This window comes from Gorilla gorilla, chromosome 18 (genome assembly GCF_029281585.2).
Source record: "Gorilla gorilla gorilla isolate KB3781 chromosome 18, NHGRI_mGorGor1-v2.1_pri, whole genome shotgun sequence".
Taxonomy (NCBI): domain Eukaryota; kingdom Metazoa; phylum Chordata; class Mammalia; order Primates; family Hominidae; genus Gorilla; species Gorilla gorilla.
In genome coordinates, this window is record NC_073242.2 from 7,022,481 (window position 1) to 7,049,109 (window position 26,629).

Consider the following 26,629-nt stretch of genomic DNA (forward strand, 5'->3'; position numbering starts at 1 on the left):
TTCTGAAGGGGTGAGGTAGGGTGTCAGTGATAGGGTTTTTTTCCTCTGGGATTATGGGGGGAGTTGCCAAGCTCCTATTAGAGCCAATGAAGCCCCCTTTCTCAGGGACTTTCCCAAGAGAAGAGCCAGAGCTCATACTCAGGACCATTCAGACCATAAGGCCTTATAGAGGAACCCAGTGACTCCAAGAAATGGTGAGACACAAAAGAGTCTCGGGCTGGAAGGGGAAGAATCCAGGGATGAGAGCTCATCAGTGCCTGTGACATCATAGACATGACCATACAGTTCTGTCATGACCAGAACTAGGGGAAAGAAGCAGGTGAAATGGTGGTGCAGCTGCCTGACTGAGACAGCTCAGTTCCTTATCTAAGCTTTGTCATGTCCTCCAGTCCTCCCTTCAGAAAGGCCCATATTCCATGATAGCCCCTAGAAGGGTCATGTCTTGGTGTTTTGCACAGAACTCTTTGGGTTTCTCCATTAACTTAGCTACTGTGCCCAGCAGCCACCAGAGGCCCCAGAAGAAGAAACCAGCAGGGGATCTGGCTGCCTGGGTTCCTCGGGGGTGGTCTCACTATCAGGGGTGGGTGAGACCACCACAGCCACACTGTGAAAATTTCAGAGTTTTCACTACTTACAGATCCTCAAGATAGGCAGGGTGACCAGAGAGAGGCAGACAGCAGTCCTCAGTTCCAGGTCTTATGTAGTGACAGCAGCTGCACACTTGTGGGAGAGGACTTCTGTTAAAGGCTTATTTGGGGGTAGGATGTCCTAATTTCATGGAATTACTTTCCACTGAGTCCTTCAACCACTTCTAGCAGCAAAGGTAGTTGAGCAGTTTGGCATGAGGCTGGAGTTAAAACAGGGCTCTGCAGAGCGACTTCTTGTCTATCTTGGTCAGCCCTTGCCAGGCAACAATCAACTGTGGTTTCTTCATTACTCCTCAGACACTTGGGACATTCATGGTGACCTATTGGCACCCAAGGAAGAGAACCTGATTTTAATTTGGACTGATGAGCAAGTTTTCTGAACAGGTTTATAGGGATTAGTTTAGTCTGGACAGAGTGAGCCGGAATCAAAAGACACTGTTAATACCAGAGGACTAGAAGATCCCATGTGGAGATGTCAGGTGGCTTAGCCATTGAGAAAGAATGACAGTAGAGCTGAAATGGTCCAGAGCCCAGGTATTCAACAAAGGCTAAGAGCCAAGGTGAGAGGGCAAAGGGAAGGTGTGAACGAACGGGTGAAGCCCCACTGTGTGCTTGGCCAGCCCCACAGAGCTCTCTGCTGGTGCTTGGGGGTATGAATTCTACTTCTGACATGTCAATTTATGTTACCATCTCCTGTGCGTGGGTCTAAAGTCTTGACTTGTAAAAGAAAAAAAAAACAACTGGGGATTCCAACAGACACTACCTTGATGGTAGGTAAGCGGGGCTGGGTAACAAGTGAGATCTCTGATTCCTTCCTTCCTTCCTTCTCTCTCCCCTTTTCTTTTTTCCTTCCTTCCCTCTCCCTTTCTTTTCTTTCCTTCCTTCCTCCCCCTCCCTCCTTCCCTTTCCTCCTTCCTTTCTTCTTTCTTTCCTTCCTTCCCCTCCCTCCTTTCCTCCCTTCCTTTCCTTTCTTTCCTTTCTTTCTGACAGACTCTTACTCTGTCCCCAGGCTGGAGTGCAGTGGCGTGATCTCAGCTCACTGCAACCTCTGCCTCCCAGATTCAAGCGATTCTCCTGCCTCAGCCTCCTGAGTAGCTGGAATTACAGGCGCACACCAACAGGCCCAGCTAATTTTTGTATTTTTAGTAGAGATGGGGTTTCACCATGTTGACCAGGCTGGTCTCGAACTCCTGACCCCAGGTGATCTGCCCGCCTTGGCCTCCCAAAGTGGTGGGATTACAGGCTTGAGCCATCACGCCTAGCTCTTTCTTTCTTTTTAAATGGGTCTCTTTTTGCCTTTTCTACCTTTAGACTGTAAAAACTGAGTGAAAGTGAAATGGAAGTAATGAAAGGTTTTGGAATTGATTTGACCTATGTTCAAAATCTAGCTCCTCTCCCTTGGAGCAGTGACCAGGTCTTCTCTTCCATCTCTCTCTTTGCCTGGCACATTATAAACATACCTGGGCAAAATAAATATCAGTTTTATCATACTGTATTTAATGAACAAATGAACTCACTGACCGACTGAAGAATATGGTGTTGGGAGAGTTGTAGATGTAGCCATCAGTAATGCCTGTTGGAGGTTGTTTGGCGCTTGTTTATCCTGCCTGGTAAAACTCAAGACATATCCAGTAATAGCTGGCATATGTGAAGCTTTTACAGTGTGGTTGGTTACATGTAAATGGCTTCCACACATGAAAGCACTTAACCCTTTAAACCCCGCTGAGAGGTAGACATTGTCATCACTGACTGTAAGATGAAGAGGCTGGGCTCAGAAAGGTTAAGTACTTCTGTACTTACTTACCTACTTACATAAGTGTCCAAAGACACACAGCAATAGGTTATAACAAAATTAGAAGTTAAACCTGGTTTGTCTCACTCCAAAGCCCTCACTACGGCACCATCCTAACACTTTTTGGTGGAATCTGCAGAGCTGGAGGTTCATTCGTTGTCTGATACTGACCTTAGGCCCCAGTGTCCTCTCCCTCTAAGAAAGGGGTTCATGTCTCTCAAACAGGCATAAGCACACAAAAGCACTTGGAAAACTGCCCCAGACTGACAAATCAGAATCTCTGGTGGTGGCATCTAGGAATCCTCATTTAAAAAGAAATTACAGATGAGGGGAAAATGTCCAGCTCTTTCATTTAGTCACTGTGCAAGTCACCTAACCTAGGAGGGCAGGTATGAATTGGGGCTACCAGGAAACCAAGACTTTACTTACAAATCTCCATAAATCTTAAATCTATGAAAAACTCCAGACTTGCCCCTGGAATGGCCAACTGTAAGCGTAGTGGCTGAGCTGCTGCAGGAGTACAGCTTCCTCCACATGCCACACAGGTCAACACCAAGTTCACAGCTTTCAGGCTGACTACGATGGGGAATGGTGGGGCCGCTTGCTAGAGTCCCATATTCTCTGTAAGTGAAGAACACTCAGTCTTTCTCTTGGTCTCTACCCAGAAACCAAGTTACGGTTGAGTCTATTTCCAGGACTGTGAGGAGCCAAGGATTCTGCCTGTGATGAAGTGAGCTATGAAATGGGTGCATTTTTGTGCCAGGATCCCAGAAGTTCTGGGCTGTTTCCAGACTGAACTCACAAGAGAAGCAGCAGAGAGGTAGCCAGAGGAAAGGTGAATGAGGCGCCCAGCTCTTGTTTGGCTCTGACCGTCTAACAGCCACTGTCAGCTGAGGAGCCATGGTAGAACTGTGGACCAGTGACAGCCAGTAGGCTCTGCCCAACTTCTCTGGGTTGTAGTGAGACGATTGATCCAGTCTACAGGGACTGGTTAGGAATCTTTGGAAAAAAGGAATAGTGTCAATTGAAAAAAAATTATATCAACTAGTTAAAATGTTTCAGTGAGTGAAGGAGGTATGGAAACAGTGTAGAGAGCCCACTGTGTAACTTACCAGGGAATGACCTGGTTTTTTAATGGGCCTCTGAAGGGCTGCACCAATCCTGGAGGGTAGTATTAGACATAAAAGGAAATCTGTAGACTTGGGGTCTTGCCTTTTGTACAACATACTTCCAATACATTCTCAAGTGGTTAGTGTGGTATTGGGCTTGTTAAGCAATGGAAAGTCAAATGGTGAGGGCCTGTGGTCCATTGACTGAGAGAAACAGCCCTGAACTGTCATTCTGAGTGTACCCTCCTGGTGGAAGGTATGCACTAGGGTGCTGAAGAAACAAAGACCTTCCTCACCATCCTTGATAAACAGCAGTTCAGTGAAAATACCTAACCTGGTACTGATAATGCAAGGTGCCCAAAACAATAGCTGTGCAGCCTGAGGAGCTGGGTTATTTGCACATCCAGAGCTGTGTCACAGCAAGTTGAAGTGTCTCCAGATGAACGTCACAAGGAGAGCAGCAGCCATGTGCCAAAGCCCTGTCCCCTCCATGAAGAAATGGACCAGAGGACATTGAGGAGCCAACCTGGCTGGACTCCTAGGCCCCAAGACCCAGCCCAAAAGCTAAGTGGTAGTAAACATTCCCTCCTAGAAGAGTTACATAAAAGACTTAGTAAGAAGAGAGCCCTCTGCACCCTGGGAAACCTGGATTATAATTCTGTCTTTACTGTGGATTGAGCCAAAGACTGTTGTGTGCCCATCCTTCCTCCCTCTAAGATGTATTTCCATTTCTAGAAGAGGGATGATAATCTACTCTCCCTCTCAAAGATACCACTTAGAGGGCCTGCTTTCCATGTGGGGTTGTATCTCTCCTTTCTTTCTGTGAATTACTTGTCCCTCTCTGACCTCCACTTATTTGAGTTTCACCCATTGACCCAGATAATAATAGGAAAGCCCTAGTAATAGACATAGATGAGAACACTCTCCTTCACCTCCATAACTAATCTATCACCACTACATTATGTTGACTATGCGCCCAAAATGTACAAAACCCATCCACTTTTTTCTTTATCCACTGCCATCACTAGACTAGACAACTGAGTTTCTAGACCTCACAGCTAAGAAAGTCTTACCTGGTCTCTTTGCTAGCACTTTTTTTTTTTTTTTGAGGTGGAGTCTCACTCTGTCGCCCAGGCTGGAGTATAGTGGCCCAATCTCGGCTCACCGCAAGCTCCGCCTCCCGGGTTCACGCCATTCTCCTGCCTCAGCCTCCCGAGTAGCTGGGACTACAGGCGCCCACCACCACGCCCAGCTAATTTTTGGTATTTTTAGTAGAGACAGGTTTCACCGTTAGCCAGGGTGGTATCAATCTCCTGACCTCATGATCTGCCCGCCTCAGCCTCCCCAAGTGCTGGGATTACAGGCATGAGCCACCGCGCCCTGCCCCTTGCTACCACTTTTAGTCTTCTGACCTATTCTCCACACAGCAGCCAGAATAAGAGAATTGTGTCTTTCCCTGCCTAATTATTCAGTGGCTTCCCATTATACTTATCATAAAATCCAAACTCTTAGCATCACATGTGATAATAAAGTCCAGTCAGGAAAACAAACCATTCTTGATGTTTCAAAGAGGGGACTTAATGTAAAGAATTTGTAAAGTGGGTGTGGTAGAATTGAAAAAAAAGTGTAAAGGGAAAACTGCAGTGACGGAGACAGTAACTGTAGGAAACAGCTACCACACATGGGGTCTGGATAGAGAAAGGGTTGGGTTTACCAGACCTTGGAAGCTTGGAAGAGAGGCCCCGCAGAGCTGGGACTTGGATTTGGCGAGGGTGCTGGGGGTTGGGAGCTGGGAGCTGGGCAGTGTTGCCTGACTGGTGCTGATACCTCTGAAGAGTCCAATGAGGCTGCTTCTGGAAGAAGCTTTGTTCACTGCTTTTTTTTCCCCCTTAACATGGGGAATCTTGCACGCTGGAGTGCAGTGGCGTGATCTTGGCTTACTGTAACCTCTGCCTCCTGGGCTCAAGCCATCCTCCCACCTCAGCCTTTCCAATAGCTGCAAGCACGTACCACCACTCCAGGCTAATTTTTTATATTTTTTTGTAGAGATGGGGCTTTGCCATGTTGCCCAGGCTGGTCTCAAACTCCTGAGCTCAAGCGATCCACCCACCTCAGCCTCCCAAAGTGCTGGGATGACAGGTGTGAGCCACCACCCCTGGCCCTGTTCACTGCTTTATATTTGGCTCCAGTACCTCATATATTATAGGCAATCACATGTTTCTGGAATAAATGAATGGATTCTCCCAACCCTTACCTGTCTACTTCAGGTCATCTAGAGTAGCTGACAGGCATGGATTGGAGACTCTAACGGTACTTGTTTTCATTTTTCTGCCCAGCAGACTAGAGGACAAAGCAGCCTGGAGGGCAGAGGCAACCTAAACATGCAAGGAGTTCAACAGTTGTACCCCCATTTACCTGGCCACGGTAGGCCCAGGAATGGGAGGAGCCTACTAGTGAGGCCACAGAAGTGTCTCAATTTCCTTATCTCTTCCGTTGACTTGCACTGGCTCTCCTCATTTATCCAGCCACCTTCTCTGAGCTGATAATCCAAAGCCCATCAGTAACTAGTCCACTCCTGTCTCCTCTTCTCCACCATGAATCACCAATGAAGTCATGGTGTCCCAAATAGGTCACATTCCAGCCCACCTCTTTGTCGAGGCCCTTTGAAGATGTTTTTTTCTGAGTTGAGCAGAGGCTGTGAAATATGTGACTTTCGGAGCTGTCCTGCAGAGCTTCTCCTTAGGGGCATGGTCGAGGACAGCGAATGCAGAGAGAAGCAGTGGCCCAGGCAGAGCTCAATAAAGAAACAAAAGTATATTCTCCTCTTCTGCCTTTGCTTCTCCTTCGTCCCCTTAAATTCTCATTTTCTTCTGGGTGTGAGGTAGAAAGCACATTCTCCTTTGCTCATATTTAACTTTTCTCACTTAGAAAAAAAGTGAAGCTCGCTGCCAGCACTCATTTAATTTCATATAAACATGCTCTCTGAGGGTGAAGCAAATGTGACTGATTTTCAATGTGAAAATAAAATATAAAAAACTGTTCTTGGAGTTATTTCTAAACAGAAATAACATTAGAATTGCCTGAATCATCAGAATTGTCTTTCAGAAAAATCAGATTCATCAAATAGATCTTTGGCTTACAACTGTTAGAGAATGATGTTATCATATGTAAGAATGCTATGTTTTCTAGGATTTGACATTTTCAGCGATTGAGAATTTCTGTATTTTGTAAAAGGAAATACCACTACTAAATGCTGTAAATAGAATGATGTCTTTTGTTTCCAAAGTTGATATACTAGAGCAATGCGAAAATAATAAAAGAGAGATGGCCAGGAGCAGTGGCTCACACCTGTAATCCCAACACTTTGGGAGGCTGAGGCAGGAGGATCACTTGAGGCCAGTTCAAGACCAGCCTGGTCAACATGGCAAAACCCTGTTAGTTGGGCATGGTGGTGCAGGCCTGTAGTCACAGCTACTTGGGAGGCTGAGGCACGAGAATTGCTTTAATCTGGAATGCAGAGGTTGCAGTGACCTGAGATCGCACCACTGCACTCCAGTCTGGGCGACAGAGAGAGACCCTGTCTCAAAAAATAATAAAAGCAAGCTATTTTGTAGCAAAGTTATCTCAGGGTAAACACTGCAGCTGCCAGTGCTGCTGGCAAGTATTCTTGGGGCAAATGCTTAACTTTTCAAAAAGTTCAAGAGACCATGATGCTTGTTTTTCACCATACCTTAGAAAACGTCCTACTACCTTGTGTGCACCAGCCAACAACCATAGACAAATGTACCTATCTTCTACCACTTTTTATCCATGACAATTTCATAAAAGTTTAACTATCTGTGACTCATCACAGATGAATTTTAAGTTTAGTTCCTAGTGTTTCTCATATCCATCCTTCCTTTCACCTACCATTCTCATCTACTAAACTCTTCAGGAGTCAGAATCTCTTGATGAACCTTGTTTTTCCCTTGTTTCTGTGATCTTCCCTCTCATGATGGCACAAACCCTTCCCAATCCAATTAATTCCCTCTTCCCCATTTCCCACCCCTATTCCTTCTCTGCATGTCCTATTGCCCTGAAGCAGACTCTACACTTACATACATCATTTTCAGGACCCTACAGGCTTCTGCACCAGTATAGTTTCTGATGGAGAAAATTACAACCAAAGGCCAAGGAAGTGGAGGGAGAAACAACTTTATTTTCATCAGAAATTAGTAATGTTTATAAATTTGTTTATAGTAGTTTGTAAATTATCAGAAATAGTAATGTCTATAAACCACTTACTTTAAGAGACAATTGGGAACTATGATGAGGGCAATAATAAAAGGAGAAATCTTACAAAAAAATTAACCTGGATGTTATGCTTGCTCTAAGGTTAAGTCACTTAGGGAAACAGATTCAGTATTATCCAATGGCTTAACCATCCTTCCCTTCTTTCTGTTTGCTTTTTGGTGGTGGCTGGGTTACAAAGAGCAGTGTCTTCTGCCCTGAAGGTAGCAGTATTATGGTGGGTGCCTAGAGGTCAATTATTGGTTTAGAAGAGATTCAGGCCCTTAACTTTTACATGTGCTTCCCAGGAAAGGAGACGCGTTCTTTCTCAGCCCTGTATGAGGACTATGTTAGCCCAGAAAGTGTTCTTGGACCACTGGGTGCCCATTCTCAGTGCTAGGAACAGGAAGACCCTGGTTTCCTGGTAGAATTTATGGATCCTACAGCTTTCTCTCCATCAAACTTTAAGTCACAGTAAGATAGGACTCTGGAGTCACAGGCACAGCCAGGAGAGGTCAGCGTCCTTATGCTGACTCCTGGTCCTAGACATGGGTCTTAAGATCCAGTAGTCAGTAGGTCTGTTGCAAAGTCAAGGACTGGCTAGATCTCTCCACAGCAGAAGAAAGCTCATACATGCTGACCTGAGGAACTTAATCTGACAGTTTACCGACACACTCATAACACATCTCTTCCTTCCTGTGATGAGAGTACTGCTTTCATGTGTACTGTCTGATGACGGGTGAGGGCAGAGTTCTTAGTGAAGCCTCTCTCACAATGAGAACACCTGTAAGGCTTTTCACCAGTGTGGGTTTTTCGGTGGGCACTGAAGTGGGAGCTATTGTTGAAGATTTTCCCACACACCGCACACTTGTATGGGCTCTCCCCAGTGTGGATGCGCCGGTGAGCACTGAACTGGGAACTGTTGTTGAATCTCTTTCCACAGACAATGCACTGGTAAGGCTTCTCCCCGGTATGGGTCCTCTGGTGGACAATGAGGCTGGAACTCTGGTTGAAGCTTTTCCCACATTGCCCACACTGATAGGGCCTCTCCCCTGTGTGAGTTCGTAGGTGGGCAGTGAGGTTGGAGCGCTCACTAAAGCCCTTCCCGCACTCACTGCACTTGTGAGGCTTCTCGCCTGTGTGGATTCTTTGATGCCGAACAAGATAAGAACTTCGGCTAAAGGTTTTCCCACATTCGGGACATTGAGATACTTTTTCCAGTTCAAGCGCTGGCTTGTGGGGAGAGTGCACACTCTGAGAGCAGTTTTTCCCACAGAGGATATGTGTACAGGCTTTGTCCCTGGCACAAAAACTCTGATGACTCATCTTCTCCTGGGATGGGGTTTTCTCCTCACTCTCCCCTGGAGAATTTCTACATTGCCTTCTTGATGTTGGCTCACTCTCCAAGCCTTTTTGTAGCTCAGAGTGCCAATAAACTCCTCTGGACTTTCTCTGTAAAGCCTTGTTTATTTCTACTTCCTCTGAATCATCCCATTTTAGATTTTCTTTTTTAATCTCATTCTTGATCTCAAAACCTGAAAAAAAAAAAACCCACAGAAATACAATGGACTATAGAGAAGGAAAACAATGGAATGCAAAGTTATAACTATACTACGTAGAAGAAATATCTAATTGAAATTCTTCATGTGATTAAGTCTCCTGCTAATTAATAGCTTTTTATTTTCTCATTGTAATATTTTTGAGCTCCAAATTATTACAGGAAAATTATGCCCTAAACTCCAACTTTTCTCCTATCTTTTTTCGGATGTTCTGACACAATGACAAACTGAGGCAAGACATTAAGCGCTATGTCATCTGCCAGTCTGTTTATAGGTGTACCCTCAATTCTTGAATGTTCTAACTTCTAGCAGCAGAATAACAAAAGGCAACCCTGGGCTTGGCCAGCTCAAACAGGAAGAAAGCAAGGTGCTAAGGACCCAGCCAGCATAGGCTCAGGCTGTGAAAGGCAAGGCCATGCTAGAGGAAGAGGGAGAAGATGGACCTGGTCTGGAGGCCTAACCAGCAGTCTGACAATGCATAGTGAAACTCCATGGGAAAAGATGACATGAACTTAGATGAAAGAGGTTGGCAAATGCAAAATCAGGGCTGTAAAATGCAAGGGGAATAATCTTTAACTCCATGAAAACCAAAACTTGGATAGGGTCACACATGAAGATGATGATGATGCCAGGATCAGTGACAGCTCCTACTCAACTGCTAGGCTAATGGCCTCTAAAGTGGACTTTGCCATCCTTTGACCATCAGAGCCAAGGGAGTCTTACCAAGTCTGTTTGGGAACAGCACTGGCAGGTCAAGTTTCCTGACTTCCTGGCCAGGATTCCTGAAGTCCTTTTCATCCCTGTCTGCACCATCCACAGTGCCATCTTCTACCTCCGTGGGTTCCCCATTCTGGTGATTCAGCTCTCCAGCCTCAATATCACTTCCTTCTTGGCCAGGAACAGCATCGCTTGCCATAGGAGGTGCAGAGGCCCAGGAGCCTGAAAGAGCATTCATTTCCTCATAAAAGATAGAAGGCTCAGGCACACGGCCTCTCCTCACTTTGCCGTAACTCAACTGTAGGCTTTTGAACTTGGTGCGACACTGTTCTGGGGTCCGCAGAAAACCCTGCTCCCAGAGTCCTTCCGCCATGGCCCTGTAGATCTGGCTGTTCTGCTGACAGGTCTGGAGTTTTCCATAAAATTGAGAACTACTAAGAATAGCCAGGAGCGTCTTGGTCTCTTCATAGCCCCAGGGCACACCTGTTGCTGGGGGACAAAGAATAGGTCAATCAGATCTGTCAGTTAGATCATGGAGGACTGTACATACTGCAGTGCGCAGTTTTGGCAGCTTAAAAAGTTACATCCTAGGCTGGACGCGGTGGCTCACACCTGTAATCCCAGCACTTTGGGAGGCCAAGGCGGGCAGATCATGAGGTCAAGAGATCGAGACCATCCTGGCCAACATGGTGAAACCCCGTCTCTACTAAAAATACAAAAAAAAAAAATAGCTGGGTGTGGTGCCGTGCGCCTGTAGTCCCAGCTACTCAGGAGGCTGAGGAAGAAGAATCACTTGAACCCAGGAGGCAGAGGTTGCAGTGAGCTGAGATTGTGCCACTGCACTCCAGCCTGATGACAGAGAGAGAATTCCATGCTCATGGGTAGGAAAAATCAATATCGTGAAAATGGCCATACTGCCCAAGGTAATTTATAGATTCAATGCCATCCCCATCAAGCTACCAATGACTTTCTTCACAGAATTGGAAAAAACTACTTTAAAGTTTATACGGAACCAAAAAAGAGCCCGTATTGCCAAGTCAATCCTAAGCCAAAAGAACAAAGCTGGAGGCATCACGCGACCTGACTTCAAACTATACTACAAGGCTACAGTAACCAAAACAGCATGGTACTGGTACAAAAACAGAGATACAGACCAATGGAACAGAACAGAGCCCTCAGAAATAATGCCGCATATCTACAACTATCTGATCTTTGACAAACCTGACAAAAACAAGCAATGGGGAAAGGATTCCCTATTTAATAAATGGTGCTGGGAAACCTGGCTAGCCATATGTAGAAAGCTGAAACTGGATCCCTTCCTTACACCTTACACAAAAATTAATTCAAGAAGGATTAAAGACTTAAACGTTAGACCTAAAACCATAAAAACCCTAGAAGAAAACCTAGGGAATACCATTCAGGACATAGGCATGGGCAAGGACTTCATGTCTAAAACACCAAAAGCAATGGCAACAAAAGCCAAAATTGACAAATGGGATCTAATTAAACCAAAGAGCTTCTGCACAGCAAAAGAAACTACCATCAGAGTGAACAGGCAACCTACAGAATGGGAGAAAATTTTTGCAATCTACTCATCTGACAAAGGGCTAATATCCAGAATCTACAATGAACTCTAACAAATTTACAAGAAAAAAACAACCCCATCAAAAAGTGGGCAAAGGATATGAGCAGACACTTCTCAAAAGAAGACATTTATACAGCCAAAAGACACATGAAAAAATGCTCATCACCACTGGCCATCAGAGAAATGCAAATCAAAACTACAATGAGATACCATCTCACACCAGTTAGAATGGCAATCATTAAAAAGTCAGGAAACAACAGGTGCTGGAGAGGATGTGGAGAAACAGGAACACTTTTACACTGTTGGTGGGACTGTAAACTAGTTCAACCATTGTGGAAGTCTGTGTGGCGATTCCTCAGGGATCTAGAACTAGAAATACCATTTGACCCAGCAATCCCATTACTGGGTGTATACCCAAAGGATTATAAATCATGCTGCTATAAAGACACATGCACACGTATGTTTATTGCAGCACTATTCACAACAGCAAAGACTTGGAACCAAGCCAAATGTCCAACAATGATAGACTGGATTAAGAAAATGTGGCATGTATACACCATGGAATACTATGCAACCATAAAAAATGATGAGTTCATGTCCTTTGTAGGGACATGGATGAAGCTGGAAACCATCATTCTCAGCAAACTATTGCAAGGACAAAAAACCAAATACGGCATGTTGTCACTCATAGGTTGTAATTGAACAGTGAGAACACATGGATACAGGAAGGGGAACATCACACACCGGGGCCTGTTGTGGGGTGGGGAGAGAGGGGAGGGATAGCATTTGGAGATATGCCTAGTGTTAAATGACGAGTTACTGGGTGCAGCACACCAACATGGCACATGTATACATATGTAACTAACCTGCACTTTGTGCACATGTACCTTAAAACTTAAGTATAAAAAAAAAAAAAAGTTACATCCTGGTTTCTCAAATTGTGCCACAACTGGCTATTGTTATTTCTAGGAAGAAATCTCACTGTGGCTTTTTGTCTAAAACATGAAAACTTTTAGTATACAAAAGACATTCCCTCCACTGAGAAGGACTTGTAGGGTTATTTACTAAAGCTGCCTTTTTAATTTCTCTTTAATTATCCTCAATCCTACTCATTTCTCCTGGAGAGGTGGCTGGCAATAAGGGTAGTGGCTTGCCTGCCTTGACAGTTGTGGTACTTCCTGAGGGTGGCCACATAAGAGGACACAGTGAACAGGTGATACTCAAGGAAAGCAAAGATTCAGGGGACAGAGGAGCTGGTTGTAAGGATGTATCTGCCTGTTCCCTCCCTGATACAGGAATACCTCCTCATCCGGCCCATCTCTATCTGTTTATATCTCCTGTCATCCTTGTAGATACAGGAAACTAAATGACAGCAGTTAACACACCAAGGTAAGAATAAGTAGTAAACATCTGAGAAGAGCAGTTCAGGATGGCTGGCTACTAAATAACCCTCACCACACACACCTGCTGCCCATCTGGGCCAGTTCATGAGGACCGATTTGACTAGAGCTGTCCCAGCAAGTGCATTCCAACATCTGGTCATGATGCTCTGAAGGGCACCAGCCTCTTCTTGTCACCCCCTCTTCTCCACACTGAGCCACCATCACCTCATGCCCGGATCACTGCCATAGCCTATCTGGTCTTCTTGCTTCCACTCTGGACCTTCTACGGTCTACTTTCAACCCAACAGCCAGAGGGAGTCCCCTCCTTTGTTATTCAATTTAACTAACACTGAGTGCCTACAATGCCAGTTTCTGAGAGATATAAATATTACATGAACCCTGCCTTCAAGGAGGTCACAGTCCTATAGAAGTCTCTCTAGCAAAAAGAGACACAAATAAATGTTTACGTAGAGTTAAGTGCCAAATAAAGTGAAATACTCAAAGTGGTCCTTTTAAAACTATTACTCCTCTGCCCAGAACCGCACAAGGCTCCCCCATTTCACTCAAGAAAAAAGTCCTTCATGTAGGGCCTCACGATCCTATATTAGTACTTCTCAAATTATCTATGAAGGACAGGAGTCTTGTGCTTATTTCTTTTGTAAAATACAATAAAAATGCAACCGAATAGTGCAGCAGTGTCAAATTGTTATAAAAGTTTCTAATTGCTCCCTCTCAGTCTCAGCTAGCAGCACTCATTTGATCTGGCTTTCTGAGCTCGTTTTCTCATTACTCATGGGTGTACTCTGTGCCAGTGAACTGGCATGCCCACCTCGCTCCAGCCCAAGTCATTGCGTCTGTCTTACACTCTTCCTCCATGTAGGATATGGCTGCATAGCTCATCCCTCCTCCTTCGGCAAGTCTTTTCAAATGTCATTTTCTCAATGAGGGCGACCCTGAGGACCCAAACTGAAAACTGCAAACCAACCTCTGCCCTGGCACTCCCATCACTCTGCTCTGCTGCTGCTTCTCTCCCATTGTGCTTATCGCCCTCTAACATCTTCTGCCGCTTACTGATTATGCTATGGTCTGTCTCTTCCCACAGGGCAGGAATCTTTATCTGTTTGTTCACTGTTGTATCCCTAACGACCTAGAACTAGGTCTGAGATACTGTAGGCACTAAATTAATATTTGTGGAAAGAATGACTTGTCCTCTCACATTCTGTCTCAACTCTTACCTCTAATTTTAAAGGATCCTGAATGGTTGACAAGAAACCAAAAGTGTGTGGGGAATACAAGCCCTCATTCAATAAGCCTAATGTTGTAGCAGTTAAAATTACAGGTACCATTACATGAAATATTCAGAATAGCTCAATCCACAGAGACAGAATGAAGACTGGTGTCTGTAAGGGGCTTGCAGGGGGAGGACGGGGAGAAACTGCTGGATGGTTGTGGGACCTTACTTTGGAGTGATGGAAAGGTTCTGGAACTGGACGTGGTGGTAATTATACAACACTCTGAAAGTGCTAGAGGCCAAAGAATTGTTCACTTCACAGTGGTTAATTTTATGTCATGTGAATTTCACCTAATAAGTTAAAAATCACAAGTACAAAAATACTTATATCTCACCTTATTGTATTATCCATATATACTTAGTAATACAAATCTCAATATAGAGCTCAAAAAGACACTATACTCTCCTGCAACTGGACAAAGATAAGGTGCAGAAGCCTGAAGAAGCAGCAAGAAATGGCACATGATGAAGCCAGGAAACTGGGAGTTCCTGGCAAAGGAGGGGAGGGATGGCAGGGGCAGGGCAGGGAAAAACCACACACCACTGGGGAGGGCAACATTGTAGGGTGAGGCGCGGCAGTGTCACAGGGCCTGTGTTCACAGCCTTGTGTAGTCCCTCCCACCCTGGGCTTAGCCAGGAGTACCCTGCATGTGAAGCAGCAGAGGAGACATCTAGGCCCAGTGAGCTGCACAGTGTCTGTCTCTGAATCTGCATGGTCAGGGAGGCTGCTCTGAGGAGGAGGCATTTGGCCCAGATGGGACAGAACTGATTTGAGAAATGCAAGAGAGCGGTCTGCCTGGCAGAACCTTCCCCAAGTGTCCTGAGATGCTGGGAAAGGGCCTGGTTCCTCCCGGAAGGCCTGGGCATAGTAGACTGTCCTGGTTGGGTGGTTTTATTTGTTAATCTCCTCTGCCACTGGAGAAACTCGGGAGCGACTACTGCTACCTGTGTGCATGAGCACACGTTCAGCATGAACACATCTGTGCTCCCGGTGGCCACCTGTCTGGCTCCGGCTCTGGACTGCTTGTTCTGACTCTGTCTCACTATCACATTTTGCTTCTCCACCCCCTCACCCTTCACCTCCCATGTTCTTGACTGCCAGTCACACATGCTGCCCCTTTCTTTTGATCTCTGCCTGTGTCTCTCTTGCCTGCTCTGGTTCCCCATTTACTTCCTCCTTTCCCTCCACCCAACAGTCTCCCCACTCCCTCTGTCTCCCTCCCTCTCAAGTCCTTTCAGCCTCTCTGAACAACTGAACACATCCACCTGGACCTGGAGGGAAGATGGATCCTTACCCAGCGAGACGTGTCTGTCCTTCCTCTGGGTGGCACCCCTGTAGAGGGCCCTTTGTGCAGGGCCTGGGCACATCCATTCTTGCTGACAGAGGGATACAGCTCTGTTGTCACACGTGGCTGGTCCCTGTAACAACACTGGAGCTGCTGCTACCGATAAAATAGCACCACTCTAGCCTGGGGTGGGGGCAGAGACAGGATCACAGTTGTCAGATCAGGGGCAAGGCAAAGGCAGGGGAGGTCAGCTCCCAGTGGGACAGGTTCTGAGCCATGTGATGATGTCAGAGTGGACAGAATCAAAATAACCCGAGAAGCCCCATGGACCACACAGAATCTTTCTCATGTCTCTGGAAATGAAGAGGGTTTTGGGGTGAGAGTGGGTACTCAGGAGACAGAAGGCATCAACCACAGCTCACCTGGGACCCAGCTGTCCAGACCACAGCACCTGTCTCCTGGTCGTGGAGACCTGTGTTTTGAGGCAGGTTCCTGGGAGCCTGAGGAGCAAGCCAGGCTGGGGGAAAAAACAGCCGCTATTAGAGGGCGGCTTCCACACAACAGCACAGAGCAGAAGCTCTCAAAGTGGGCTCCTGGGCCAGCCGCATCAGCAGCCCCTGGCAACCCATCAGAAATACAAATTCTGGGGCCCCACCTCAGATCTTCTGAATCAGAAATTCTGGAGGTGGGGCCTAGGACTCTATTTTATCACTCTCCCACCTCCAAATGAGTCTGAGGCAAACTCAAGTTTGAGAACCACTGCCAGAGCTCACAGCCTCTGTGAGTTGAGAAGTTCCTTTCATGAGATTCCTCTTGGCATAAGAGCTTTAATTTTTTTTTTTTCATTTTAAAGAAAAATATACATGTCAGGGAAAAAAAGAGAATCGTAGTGGGCAAACAAAAATCTCTCCATAGCCCTGCCACCCAAAGATAACCACAGTACTCTTTAAAATATCACAGTAACAGAAACCCTTTATATTTTTCAGACCACGATAATACATTTTTTCTCAAGTCTCCAACTTCAAGAACTGTACAAATATGACTGTGACATCGCTTGAAAATATAGGAAAATTAAAAAAATTGTACAAATAAAATGAATCATGTCTATGACTTATTAATGGAACTTCAGTGGCAACTCAGAGGTATGTGACCCTTCGGGAGGTGACAACACTCCAGATCTGTGAGTGGCCCATGGGCCTGGGAAGCAGCGGGAGCCTAGCCTGGAAGGCAGCAAGTCCTGCTTCTCTTTGCTTACAGCCCCCTGCTGTCCCAAAGCCTTGGAAATCACACACAGAGAACACAGGTGTTCCCAAGGATTAAAAGGAAATAAATGCTAAGTGGCAAAGTTTATAAAGATGTTGACAAGAGTATTTACTTTGCTTAAAAAAAAAACTAAAATCAGCCGGGCGCGGTGGCTCACGCCTGTAATCCCAGCACTTTGGGAGGCCGAGGCGGGCAGATCACCTGAGGTCAGGAGTTCGAGACCAGCCTGCCCAACATGGCGAAACCCTGTCTCTACTAAAAATACAAAAAATTAGCTGGGCGTGGTGGCAGGCGCCTGTAATCCCAGCTACTCAGGAGGCTGAGGCAAGAGAATCACTTGAACCCAGGAGGCAGAGGTTGCAGTGAGCCAAGATCATGCCGCTACACTCCAGCCTGGGTGACAAGAGTGAAACTCCATCTCAAAAAAAAAAAAAAACAAAAAAAAAACTAAAATCTCTTAGACAATTTTCCAGTTTATCAACACAGGTTTGCCAACTTAAACATCATCAAGACACACTGTTTTTCAGGCTGGGTGTGGTGGCACATGCCTGTATTCCCAGCACTTTGGGAGGCTGAGGCAGGAGGACTGCTTGAACCCAGCAGTTTGAGGCAGCAGTGAACTATGATGGCACCACTGCACTCCAGCCTGGGCAAGAGAGCAAGACCCTGTCTCTTAAAAAAACTTACCTAGCAACCTGTAATGGCAGCTTTCAATTAAACAGAAAAGGCAGCAAGTATCTAGCCAAATTACTTTATGGAAAAAGACTTATAAAAATATAGACCCTTGGAATACCCATGCAATGGAATATTATTCAGCCATCAAAAGGAACAAAGTACTGATACATGCTCAAAACATGAAAAGTGAAAGAAGGCAGACACAAAACGTCACATAATACATGTGATTCAACTTATATGAAATGTCCAGAACAGGTAAATCCATGGAAACAGAATGGGGAGCAACTGTTTAATGGGTACGGGGTTTCCTTTTCGGGATGATGAAAATGTTTTGAAACCAGACAGAGGTAATGGCTGCGTAACACTGTGAATGTACTAAGCATAACTGAATTGTTCACTTTGAAATGGTTAATTTTATGTTATGTGACCTTCACCTCAATTAAAACAATTTTTTTTTTTTTTTTGGTAGAGACAGGATCTTATTATGTTGCCCACGTTGGTCTTGAACTCCTAGGCTCAAGCTATCCTCCCGCTTCAGCCTCCCAAAGTGCTGAGGTTACAGGCATAAGCCATTGTACCCAGCCAAGATAATTTTTTTAGTTTAAAAAGTTTTCTAAGGCCGGGCGTGGTGGCTCATGCCTGTAATCCCAGCACTTTGGGAGGCCGAGGCAGGTGGATCACGAGGTCAGGAGATCGAGACCATCCTGGCTAACACGATGAAACGCCGTCTCTACTAAAAATACAAAAAATTAGCCGGGCATGGTGGCGGGTGCTTTAGTCCCAGCTACTCGGGAGGCTGAGGCAGGAGAATGGCGTGAACCTGGGAGGAAGAGCTTGCAGTAAGCCAAGATCGCACTACTGCACTCCAGCCTGGGCGACAGAGCAAGACTCTGTCTCAAAAAACAAAGAAACAAAAAAAGTTTTCTAAAAAAATTAAGACAAGTAAAAACAAAAAATAGAGCTCTGGAAGAAAAGCAAAAATAATAAAAATGTATTCTGGAAAAGATTAAGTTGGATGGGGAAGGGGATTTAATGTCTTCAAGTATATGAAAAACTGCTGTGCAGAAGGTGAAGGTAACCATGTTCACCTTTAATGACGCCTGATTCTTTAGTAACAGAATTGTAATAAAAAAGAATTATGCTAACACATAAAGAATCTCTGTTCCTACTTTAAGTGCTATTACCCTCAACTGAAATTTGTAATCTTGCTTTTGGATATGGAGATATATATATATATATATATATTTTTTTTTTTTTTTTTTTTTTCTTTGAGACAGCCCAGGCTGGAATACAGTGGTGTGATCTTGGCTCACTGCAACCTTCACCTCCTGGGTTCAAGCAGTTCTCCTGACTCAGCCTCCCGAGTAGCTGGGATTACCATGCCCAGCTAATTTTTTGTATTTTTAGTAGAAACGGGGTTTCATGATGTTAGCAAGACTGGTCTCGAACTCCTGACCTCAGGTGATCTGCCTGTCTGGTCTTCCAAGGTGCTGGGATTACAGGCGTGAGCCACCACGCCCTGCCGGTTTTTGGATGTATTTCAAAGGCATTTAGTCTGGAACCCTTGGGTGGACTCAGTTCAGACCTTTGTTTCCAGTAAATGATTGTTCCTCACCTGCCTCAGGTGAGGACAGAGGCTTCTGCTTACCTTCTGACTGTTCCCCTGGTGTTTGGTGTGAGCTCTGTGATCCCTTAAAAGTCGGTTCCTCTGGCTGAACCTCCTGTTTCCATTGGGATCTCAGTGATTCTCTGGTTGCTCCCAAAGGGGCCATCTCCTCCATGAGTACTTTCAAGTCCTTCTCAGAATCTAGAACCTGAGAACAGACCCCATTATCCATCACTACAAATTGCTGCCTAAGCTGGACTTTACAACTCCTAAGAGTGGCATTAAAAAATGTGTAACATAAGGAAGCAGAAGAGAAAAATCTAGGAGCCACTGTATTGCTGCTGTAATAAAATAAAAATTAATAGAATTAGGTCTTTGAGGGGCAGTAGCTTACGTCTGTAATCCCAGCACTTTGGGAGGCCGAGGCAGGCGGATCACGTGAGGTCAGGAGTTCAAGACCAGCCTGGCAACAAGCTGAAAGAAACCCCGTCTCTACTAAAAATACAAACATTAGCTGGGTGTAGTGGTGTGAATCTGTAACCCCAGCTATTTGGGAGGCTGAGGCAGGAGAATCACTTGAACCCAGGAGGCGGAGGTTGCAGTGATCCAAGATCACGCCACTGCACTCCAGCGTGGACAACACAGCAAGATTCTGTCTCAAAAACAAAAAAAACTCTTTGAAGTGGTTAAGATTATTTATATGACAGCACCTAGCATAGAGCCTGACACACCAGAACTGTTAAAAACTGAAATATATTTGTTAGAAGAGAGAATGTCAGCTTTCACTTTAGCAAACCCCCATGACTTCAGCACTAGGCCATTTCCTCTGCCCCCCAAATCCAGTATCAGTTCTGTCTTCAAAAGAGACTTCGCACTGGTCCTCTCTCTTCACCTCATGGCTCCATCAGGGTCCAGGACACTATCTGCTGTCTGCATCCTCTCTACTGCTGGACCCTCCAATCCATTCTCTCTACATGGAATCCAGTGTGATCTTTTTAAAATCTAGAGTCCTGTCCCTCCGTAGTAACAACACTCTTCAGTGGCTTCCCACTGCACACAGAATAAAATCCAAACTCCTCTTTGCAGCCTAAAAGGCCCAGCATCATTCTGCCCGGCCTCCTCCCTTTCTCTCACAGCACTCTTCCCCAGTCTCTGAGCTCCAGCCACAAGCCCTCCCTTCTTCCTCTCAAACCTGCCCAGTCTTTTCCCACCTTAGGCTCTTGGTATGTGCTGTGCCCTCTGTCTGGAGTACTCTCCTCCCAGCTCTTGGGACAACTGGTTCCTTCTCCTCCTTCAGTGTCACCTCAGAGAGGCCCTGCCTCACAGCCTATCTCCCAACACTCCAGTTATCACATCACTCTGCTCATTTCCTTCCAAGCACTCATCTGAAACGATCTTTATGGTTTACTTTTGATTTATGATTGTCTGTTTCCCCCATGGACCGCGGGCTCCAGCAGGCCAGGGGCCGTGCCTGTCCTGTTCACTGTAAAATCCTCAATATCAACGGTCACTGAAAATCAACTTTTGTCTTTCAGAGCCATCTTCATTCTTTAAGTCCCATGCTTATAACAAACACCCTTAAAGGGAATGAAGAGAGGTACTGAGAGGCAAGTGGGGTCCTGAGAAATTATATCAACCTCTATTACTACTACCCACCTCCACTTCTTGCTCTCTCCTTCACTTTCATGATAGGTAATATGGTTTGGCTGTGTCCCCACCCAAATCTCATCTTCAATTGTAGTTCCCATAATCCCCACGTGTCACGGGAGGGACCCGGTGGACGTAATTGAATCATGGGGGCAGTTTCCTCCATGCTACTCTGTGATAGTAAGTTCTCATGGCTTCCCCCTTCACTCAGTTCTCATTCTTCTCTTTCCTGCTGCCATGTGAAGGACATGTTTGCTTCCCCTTCCGCCACGATTGTAAGTTTCCTGAGGCCTCCACAGCCATGCAGAACTGTAAGTCAATTAAACCTCTTCTCTTTATAAATTATCCAGTCTCGGGTATGTCCTTATAGCAGTGTGACAACGGACTAATAAATTAGGTTTCAAATAGGTGTTTAACCTATACACTCCTGCACTGTTTTCTTTTATATTAAGAGTGTGGGCCGGGCACAATGGTTCACACCTGTATTCCCAACACTTTGGGAGGCTGAGGTGGGTGGACTGCCTGAGCTCAGAAGGTCAAGACCAGCCTGAGCAACATGGCAAAACCTCATCTGTAATAAAAAACAAAAATTAGTTGGGCATGGTGGCATGCACCTGTAGTCCCAGCTACTTGGGGGGCTGAGGCAAGAGGATCGCTTGAGCCCAGGAGGCTGAGACTGCAATGAGCCGCATTCATGCCACTGCACTCCAGCCTAAGTGACAGACCAAGACCCTGTCAAAAAATAAATAAATAAAATAAACATACGTGTGATTCCGACATGGTTAAGGATAAGAAGAGGAGAGACCATCAAACAGAGTGATGGAAGGGGAACTGGGCTAGGATGACTCTTGGCATACTGGGATTCCCACTCTATTTATAATAGTTCAGTTCTCCAAGCTCTACCTTCATACAAGTGCTACTGCACCTCTCCATTCAATCTTACTTATGAATAAGAGTCCCAATCCCACAGATTTCAGACTAATTTCCTCAACTTCTTCCCTGATGCATCACCATCAAGCTGCTCTTCCCCTCTCTAAATTAAGTCAAAAGTACTAACTCTTCAATCCTACCAAATTTCATCTACATCCCCCTTCACCCGTTCCTCTTCCCATAGCCCGTGCACATCCCTACCTCCTCACTGGGAAACACAAGCATATCTGCTGCCTAGGTCCTTCCCATTCCAGCCATGCAGACTCTGGCACCCAGCGAGCTGCTTCCTGCTCTGATCACAGACCCACTCAGGCTGACCAACGTTCCTCTGACCTGTGCCCTCCATTACTCTAGGCCTCTCCCAGACTTACCCAATTTCAGTTGCCTTCCTCCTACCAACTCTTCCACAACCGAAGCTGGTGTGTTACTTTTCCTCTTCCTGTGCCTTTCCCACCTCCCTGCTCCAGGAAAATATAAGCTGGTTACACCGATCAGATCTCAGACCTAGTCCTGACCGTAAAAGGATATTTTATGAATCCATCAGTGTCCCAAACTGAACACTTAATCCCGGTAGCAAGAACCAGAGCAAGGCCTGGCTCTAATATAATTTTGTTGAGTGTACAACCCATGTCACTCTGCCCTCAAAGAAGCTCCTAGCATGAAACTAGATTTTCATTCACTAGCATCTCTAGTTTTCCTCCAACCCCTGAGTGAAGGAGAGTTGTCCTTTCCCTGGCCTTGTTTTCGAGAATTTTTCTGAGTGTTTTTACCACTTTAATTAGGGACTTCAAATATTATTAAATATATGAATGTCTAGCAGCTGTATCCACAGATGAGAAATTCTTCCCGTATTATAAGGGCATAGGACCAATCCAAGATAGCCAAGACCTTCTGTGGGCAGCAGAGGGCTACTGTGTGTTTCTCAACCAAGCACCTCTCCAGTAACTGGATTCCCCGACAACTTCATAACCAAAACCACAAAGTTCCGACTTCCTTTTCTCACCTGTTGTCCAGGAGCTCTCTGTACATCCTCAACCAGAGCCACAGCTTCCTCGCCGTTTTCTGGATGCTGCTCCCTCACCCAGGTCTGGATCTCCTCTGGCAAGATAGTCAGAAACTGCTCCAAAACCAGCAGCTCCAGGATTTCCTCTTTCGAGTGCGTCTTCGGCCTCAGCCACTGACAACAGAGTTCCCAGAGTCTGCTAAAAGCTTCATGTGGGCCAGTTACCTCCTGGTAGCAAAACTGCCTGAAGCGCTGACGGGAGGCCTCGGAGTCAGGGCTGTTACCCTGGAGGGCTGATTTCTGGCCCTGTGTGGGATCCTTGTTTGAGGATGGGTGTGCCTCGGTACTCTTCACTGCAGCCATCATTTGCTTCAACGAACTGGCTTACTCTGGTTGCCACTTCTACCCTGGAGATCAGAGTCCATCTTTCCCACATCACTGGGAAGCCATGTTCTCCTGCAAGGAATGTCTTTCTGTAATCCGTGGGACATGAGAGTGTCAGACATGTGTAGAGACTCACAGCTGAAAAAAAGGGCTCAACTTTGAAGGATGTCTGAAGAGGATGGAAAAAGACAATATAAACCTATCAAACATTCCTTCACTCTGGTTCTTGTGATTTACTTTCTATCCCTTTCCTTTACTCCCTCCACAAATCTACACCAAGGATCCAAAACACTAGAAATAGATCTAGACCATCCTGGCTAACTGCCTTTGCAAAAACCATTAACAGTGACCAGATTATGACACTAAAAGAGATAGGATCTAACCAACTCCATCTTGCTTTTAACCTCCAAACTGCCGTTGGTCATTCCTGGGTGCGGGCCAAGCTGGCTTTGGGAGAAATTTAGTTTATAGTTTGAATGATAATAACCCTTCCCAAAACTAAACTGCCTTTGTAAAACTAATTAAAGACCACTAGGTTAGGAGGATGAGAGGGGCCTGAATTCTGCTAAGATGTAGGCATAATGAAATGATTATCCAGAGGTCACAAGATTTGCAACTTCCCCAATTAAATAACATCACGATTGTAGAACCTAAGATTGGCCTTTTGAGATGCCTTTTCAGGCCTCTGCTTTCTGACAACCAGATGGCTCCACCTAGACCAGGGACTCCTCTGTGGCTCCCACCCAAAATCACACTCAGCACAGAAAAACCGTTTTCCACAGCCTTATGAATGCATCCCCAACCAGTCAGCATTCCCTGTTCCCTACCCAACTGCGTGCCAAAGCCCTAGCCTCTGAATTTCTGGGGAGGCTGACTTGAGTAATAAAACTTTAGTCTCCCATTTAGCCGGTTCTGTGCATATTAAACTCTTTCTCTATTGCAGTTCCCCTGTCTTGACAAACTGGCTTTATCTAGGCAGTGGGCAAGATGAACCCACTGGGCAGTTACAGTACCAAAAAATATAGTTTTCTCCCAGCCAAGATTCTGTGTCTGCTGACGAGTTACTCAAACTGTTCCTGACGATGTAGCTCACCTGTTCCTTCCCTTCTTCCCTCACACACCTAGGTCTTTTTCCTGTCCTTCCCTATCCTCAAGAAGCCTGAATTCATGTTCCCAACTGCTACCCTCTCCTCGGGGGAGAACTAGTGTGTGTGTGCTTCTTGATTAACTTCTTCATCACTATTACTCCACACACACACAACGTAGATAAGTGACTGTTCGGGTTTGCTGTATGTTTTTATTTTCCAGCATTCCCTTCCCACTTCTAGTAGCAGCATCTTCTTCCTTTGTGAAAAAGTCCCCCTCAACCGGGCGCGGTGGCTCACGCTTGCAATCCCAGCACTTTGAGAGGCCAAGGCGGGCGGATCACGAGGTCAGGAGATCTAGACCATCCTGGCTAACAAGATGAAACTCCGTCTCTACTAAAAATACAAAAAAATTAGCTGGGCATGGTGGCACGCACCTGTAGTCGCAGCTACTCGGGAGGCTGAGGCAGGAGAATCGCTTGAACCCGGGAGGCGGAGGTTGCAGTGAGCTGTGATCACGCCATTGCACTCCAGCCTGGGCAACAAGAGCTAGACTCTCAAAAAAAGAAAAAGTCCCTCTCATTGGTTCTGATGGGGATATTAATTACAATACCCACTTCCCCAGAAGTGGGCATATGACACACAGCTAGGCCTATCAAAATTCTTTTCTTAGATTTTACATGAGAGGTAGGGAAAGCTCTTCATTTTCTGGGAATTGGTAAATTGGGCAAATGTAAGACCAGAGTTGTCTGCAACTATGTCCCACTATCTACTCCACTCTTCGATCACAGGAGTGAGCCTGTTTACAAGAGGACAATATACTCAAGTCTTGACAACATGTTTGGATCTGCAAGGCCAGTTTATGTAAGGCAATATATTTTTTTAAGAGTTAATTTTAAAAATAGTTTTATATAATTTAAAATTAAACAATAAATATCTTTTAAAAATAATTTTATTTCTTTTTTTATCTTTAGAGATGGAGTCTCACTCTGTTGCCCAGGCTGGTCTCAAACTCCTGAACTCAAGCAATCCTCCCACCTCAACCTCCCAAAGTGTTAGGATTACAAGTATAAGCCACCATGCCCGACCTTAAAAATAATTTTAAATAGAAGCTAACTTTTGTATTTTTTGTAGAGGTGGAATTTCACTATGTTGCCCAGGCTGGTCTCAAACTCCTGTGCTCAAGTGATCCTCCCACGTTGGCCTCCCAAAGTGCTGGGATTACAGGTGTGAGCCACTGCACCCGCGAAGGCAGTCTTTTTTAATGAGTTTGTGTTGGTTTTTAATCTACTTAAAACACAGATTAAAGCAGATCGTAATTTACATTTTCTCCAGGGGCTGATACAACCTCACCATGTGGTATTAAAATGGATCCAGCATGCACAAGATGAATATACTCAGGACTACTGAGCTGTACACTTAAAAATGGTTATGATGGTAAATGTTTTTTAAAAATTAAATTTTTTTATATTTTAAAAATGGATTTGGGTTCCCTTTTCTCAAGGAACTTGAACTGCCTTCACTTAAATTCTCTTTACATTTCAGTGCTTCTAGAGATAGAGAAATCAAGGGCATTATTATTGTTAGCACTGCTTTTTAGCCAAAAAGAAACTGAGAGCGATGAAGTATCTTGCCTAAAGCATCACACAGCACAGCTCCTAGGCAGCAAGGCCAGGACTAGAACCTGCACCCCTTGCCTTCATTATGTTCATCCTGTGCCTTACCTGGCTGAAGAATAATTTAATAAAAGCTCTTCTAACTTCATGCAGAAGGCGGAACCTGCACCCTTCTTGACCCCTTTTGACCCCTTACCTCCCACTCATCGTTACATTTTAAAATGCTGTTCTCTGAAAATTTTACTTCACTCTAGCGATGGCCCAAACACTCGGAAGAAAATGCGGCATGAGGATGGGGAGCCAGGTTGATAGGTTTTTCACTTAGTTAACTATTTATTGAGTACTCAGAACGCACTCGGTGCCAGGGCTAGGCACTGTGGATGAGTAGGGAGTGGGCAAGACAGGGACGAGATGAGCAGGGTCAAGGCCAGGGAGTCCCGGGGCGACGGCGCTCAGGCTCAGGGTGATCCGCGCGGTGGGAGCCGGGCACGGTGATCGCGGCGCGTCTGGGGACGCCGGACCTGAGGGAGGCTGCCTGTCCCAAGGAGACGCCCATCGAGGCCAGACCCAAACGCCTCGGAGAAGACTCCCAGCGGGGAGGGCTTCCTCGGCCGTCGCAGGGCCCAGCCGCTAATCCCGCCGGCCGCAAGGAAGCGGAGAACTCACCGGATACCAGCACTCGCGACTGCACAAACTCCCTCAGCCTCCGGGCCGGAAGTCAGCGGCGCGATTCGCTCCGCCCATTACGCACGCCCCTGCGCAGGCCCGCAAGCCGAGTTGCCG

At 45.8% G+C, this 26,629-nt stretch overlaps 1 protein-coding gene and 1 long non-coding RNA gene across 4 annotated transcripts in view; one reads left to right on the plus strand and one right to left on the minus strand.

Moving 5' to 3' along the window:
* Window positions 1-22,905, plus strand: part of LOC129527528 (uncharacterized) — a 32,156-nt gene extending 9,251 nt beyond the window's left edge. Inside the window, exons 2-4 of one of the 2 annotated variants that reach the window (XR_008672514.2) lie at window positions 9,689-16,779; window positions 21,074-21,139; window positions 22,773-22,905. This is a non-coding gene — a long non-coding RNA (uncharacterized lncRNA). Of the gene's footprint in view, window positions 1-9,685; window positions 16,780-21,073; window positions 21,140-22,772 lie in introns of both variants that reach the window. The other variant, XR_010131324.1, reaches the window with a different exon arrangement.
* On the minus strand, window positions 7,727-26,579 carry ZSCAN32 (zinc finger and SCAN domain containing 32). 2 transcript variants are annotated; one of them, XM_055365120.2, is made up of 7 exons: window positions 26,513-26,579; window positions 22,762-23,314; window positions 19,224-19,389; window positions 16,060-16,154; window positions 15,647-15,770; window positions 10,100-10,582; window positions 7,727-9,352 (listed from the first exon to the last, which is right to left on the minus strand). In XM_055365120.2, exons 2-7 carry the CDS (start codon window positions 23,125-23,127, stop codon window positions 8,493-8,495), a joined length of 2,094 nt encoding a protein of 697 aa, XP_055221095.1. In that variant the 5' UTR covers window positions 23,128-23,314; window positions 26,513-26,579; the 3' UTR covers window positions 7,727-8,492. The 2 variants fall into 2 exon arrangements, with proteins under 2 accessions (XP_055221095.1, XP_055221096.1); XM_055365121.2 differs by having other exon boundaries at window positions 22,762-23,283; window positions 26,513-26,554.
* Window positions 26,580-26,629: the final 50 nt, after the last annotated feature.

Bases quoted from the DNA above. Each gene is read 5' to 3' on its own strand.
- ZSCAN32 (XM_055365120.2), bottom strand. From the start codon at position 23,127: ATGATGGCTGCAGTGAAGAGTACCGAGGCACACCCATCCTCAAACAAG. The intron at 10,583-15,646 runs GTAAGGATCCAT...TTTGTCCCCCAG, and splicing joins GGACAGACACGTCTCGCTGG to CAACAGGTGTGCCCTGGGGC. The intron at 9,353-10,099 runs GTAAGACTCCCT...TTTTTTTTTCAG, and splicing joins GCTGTTCCCAAACAGACTTG to GTTTTGAGATCAAGAATGAG.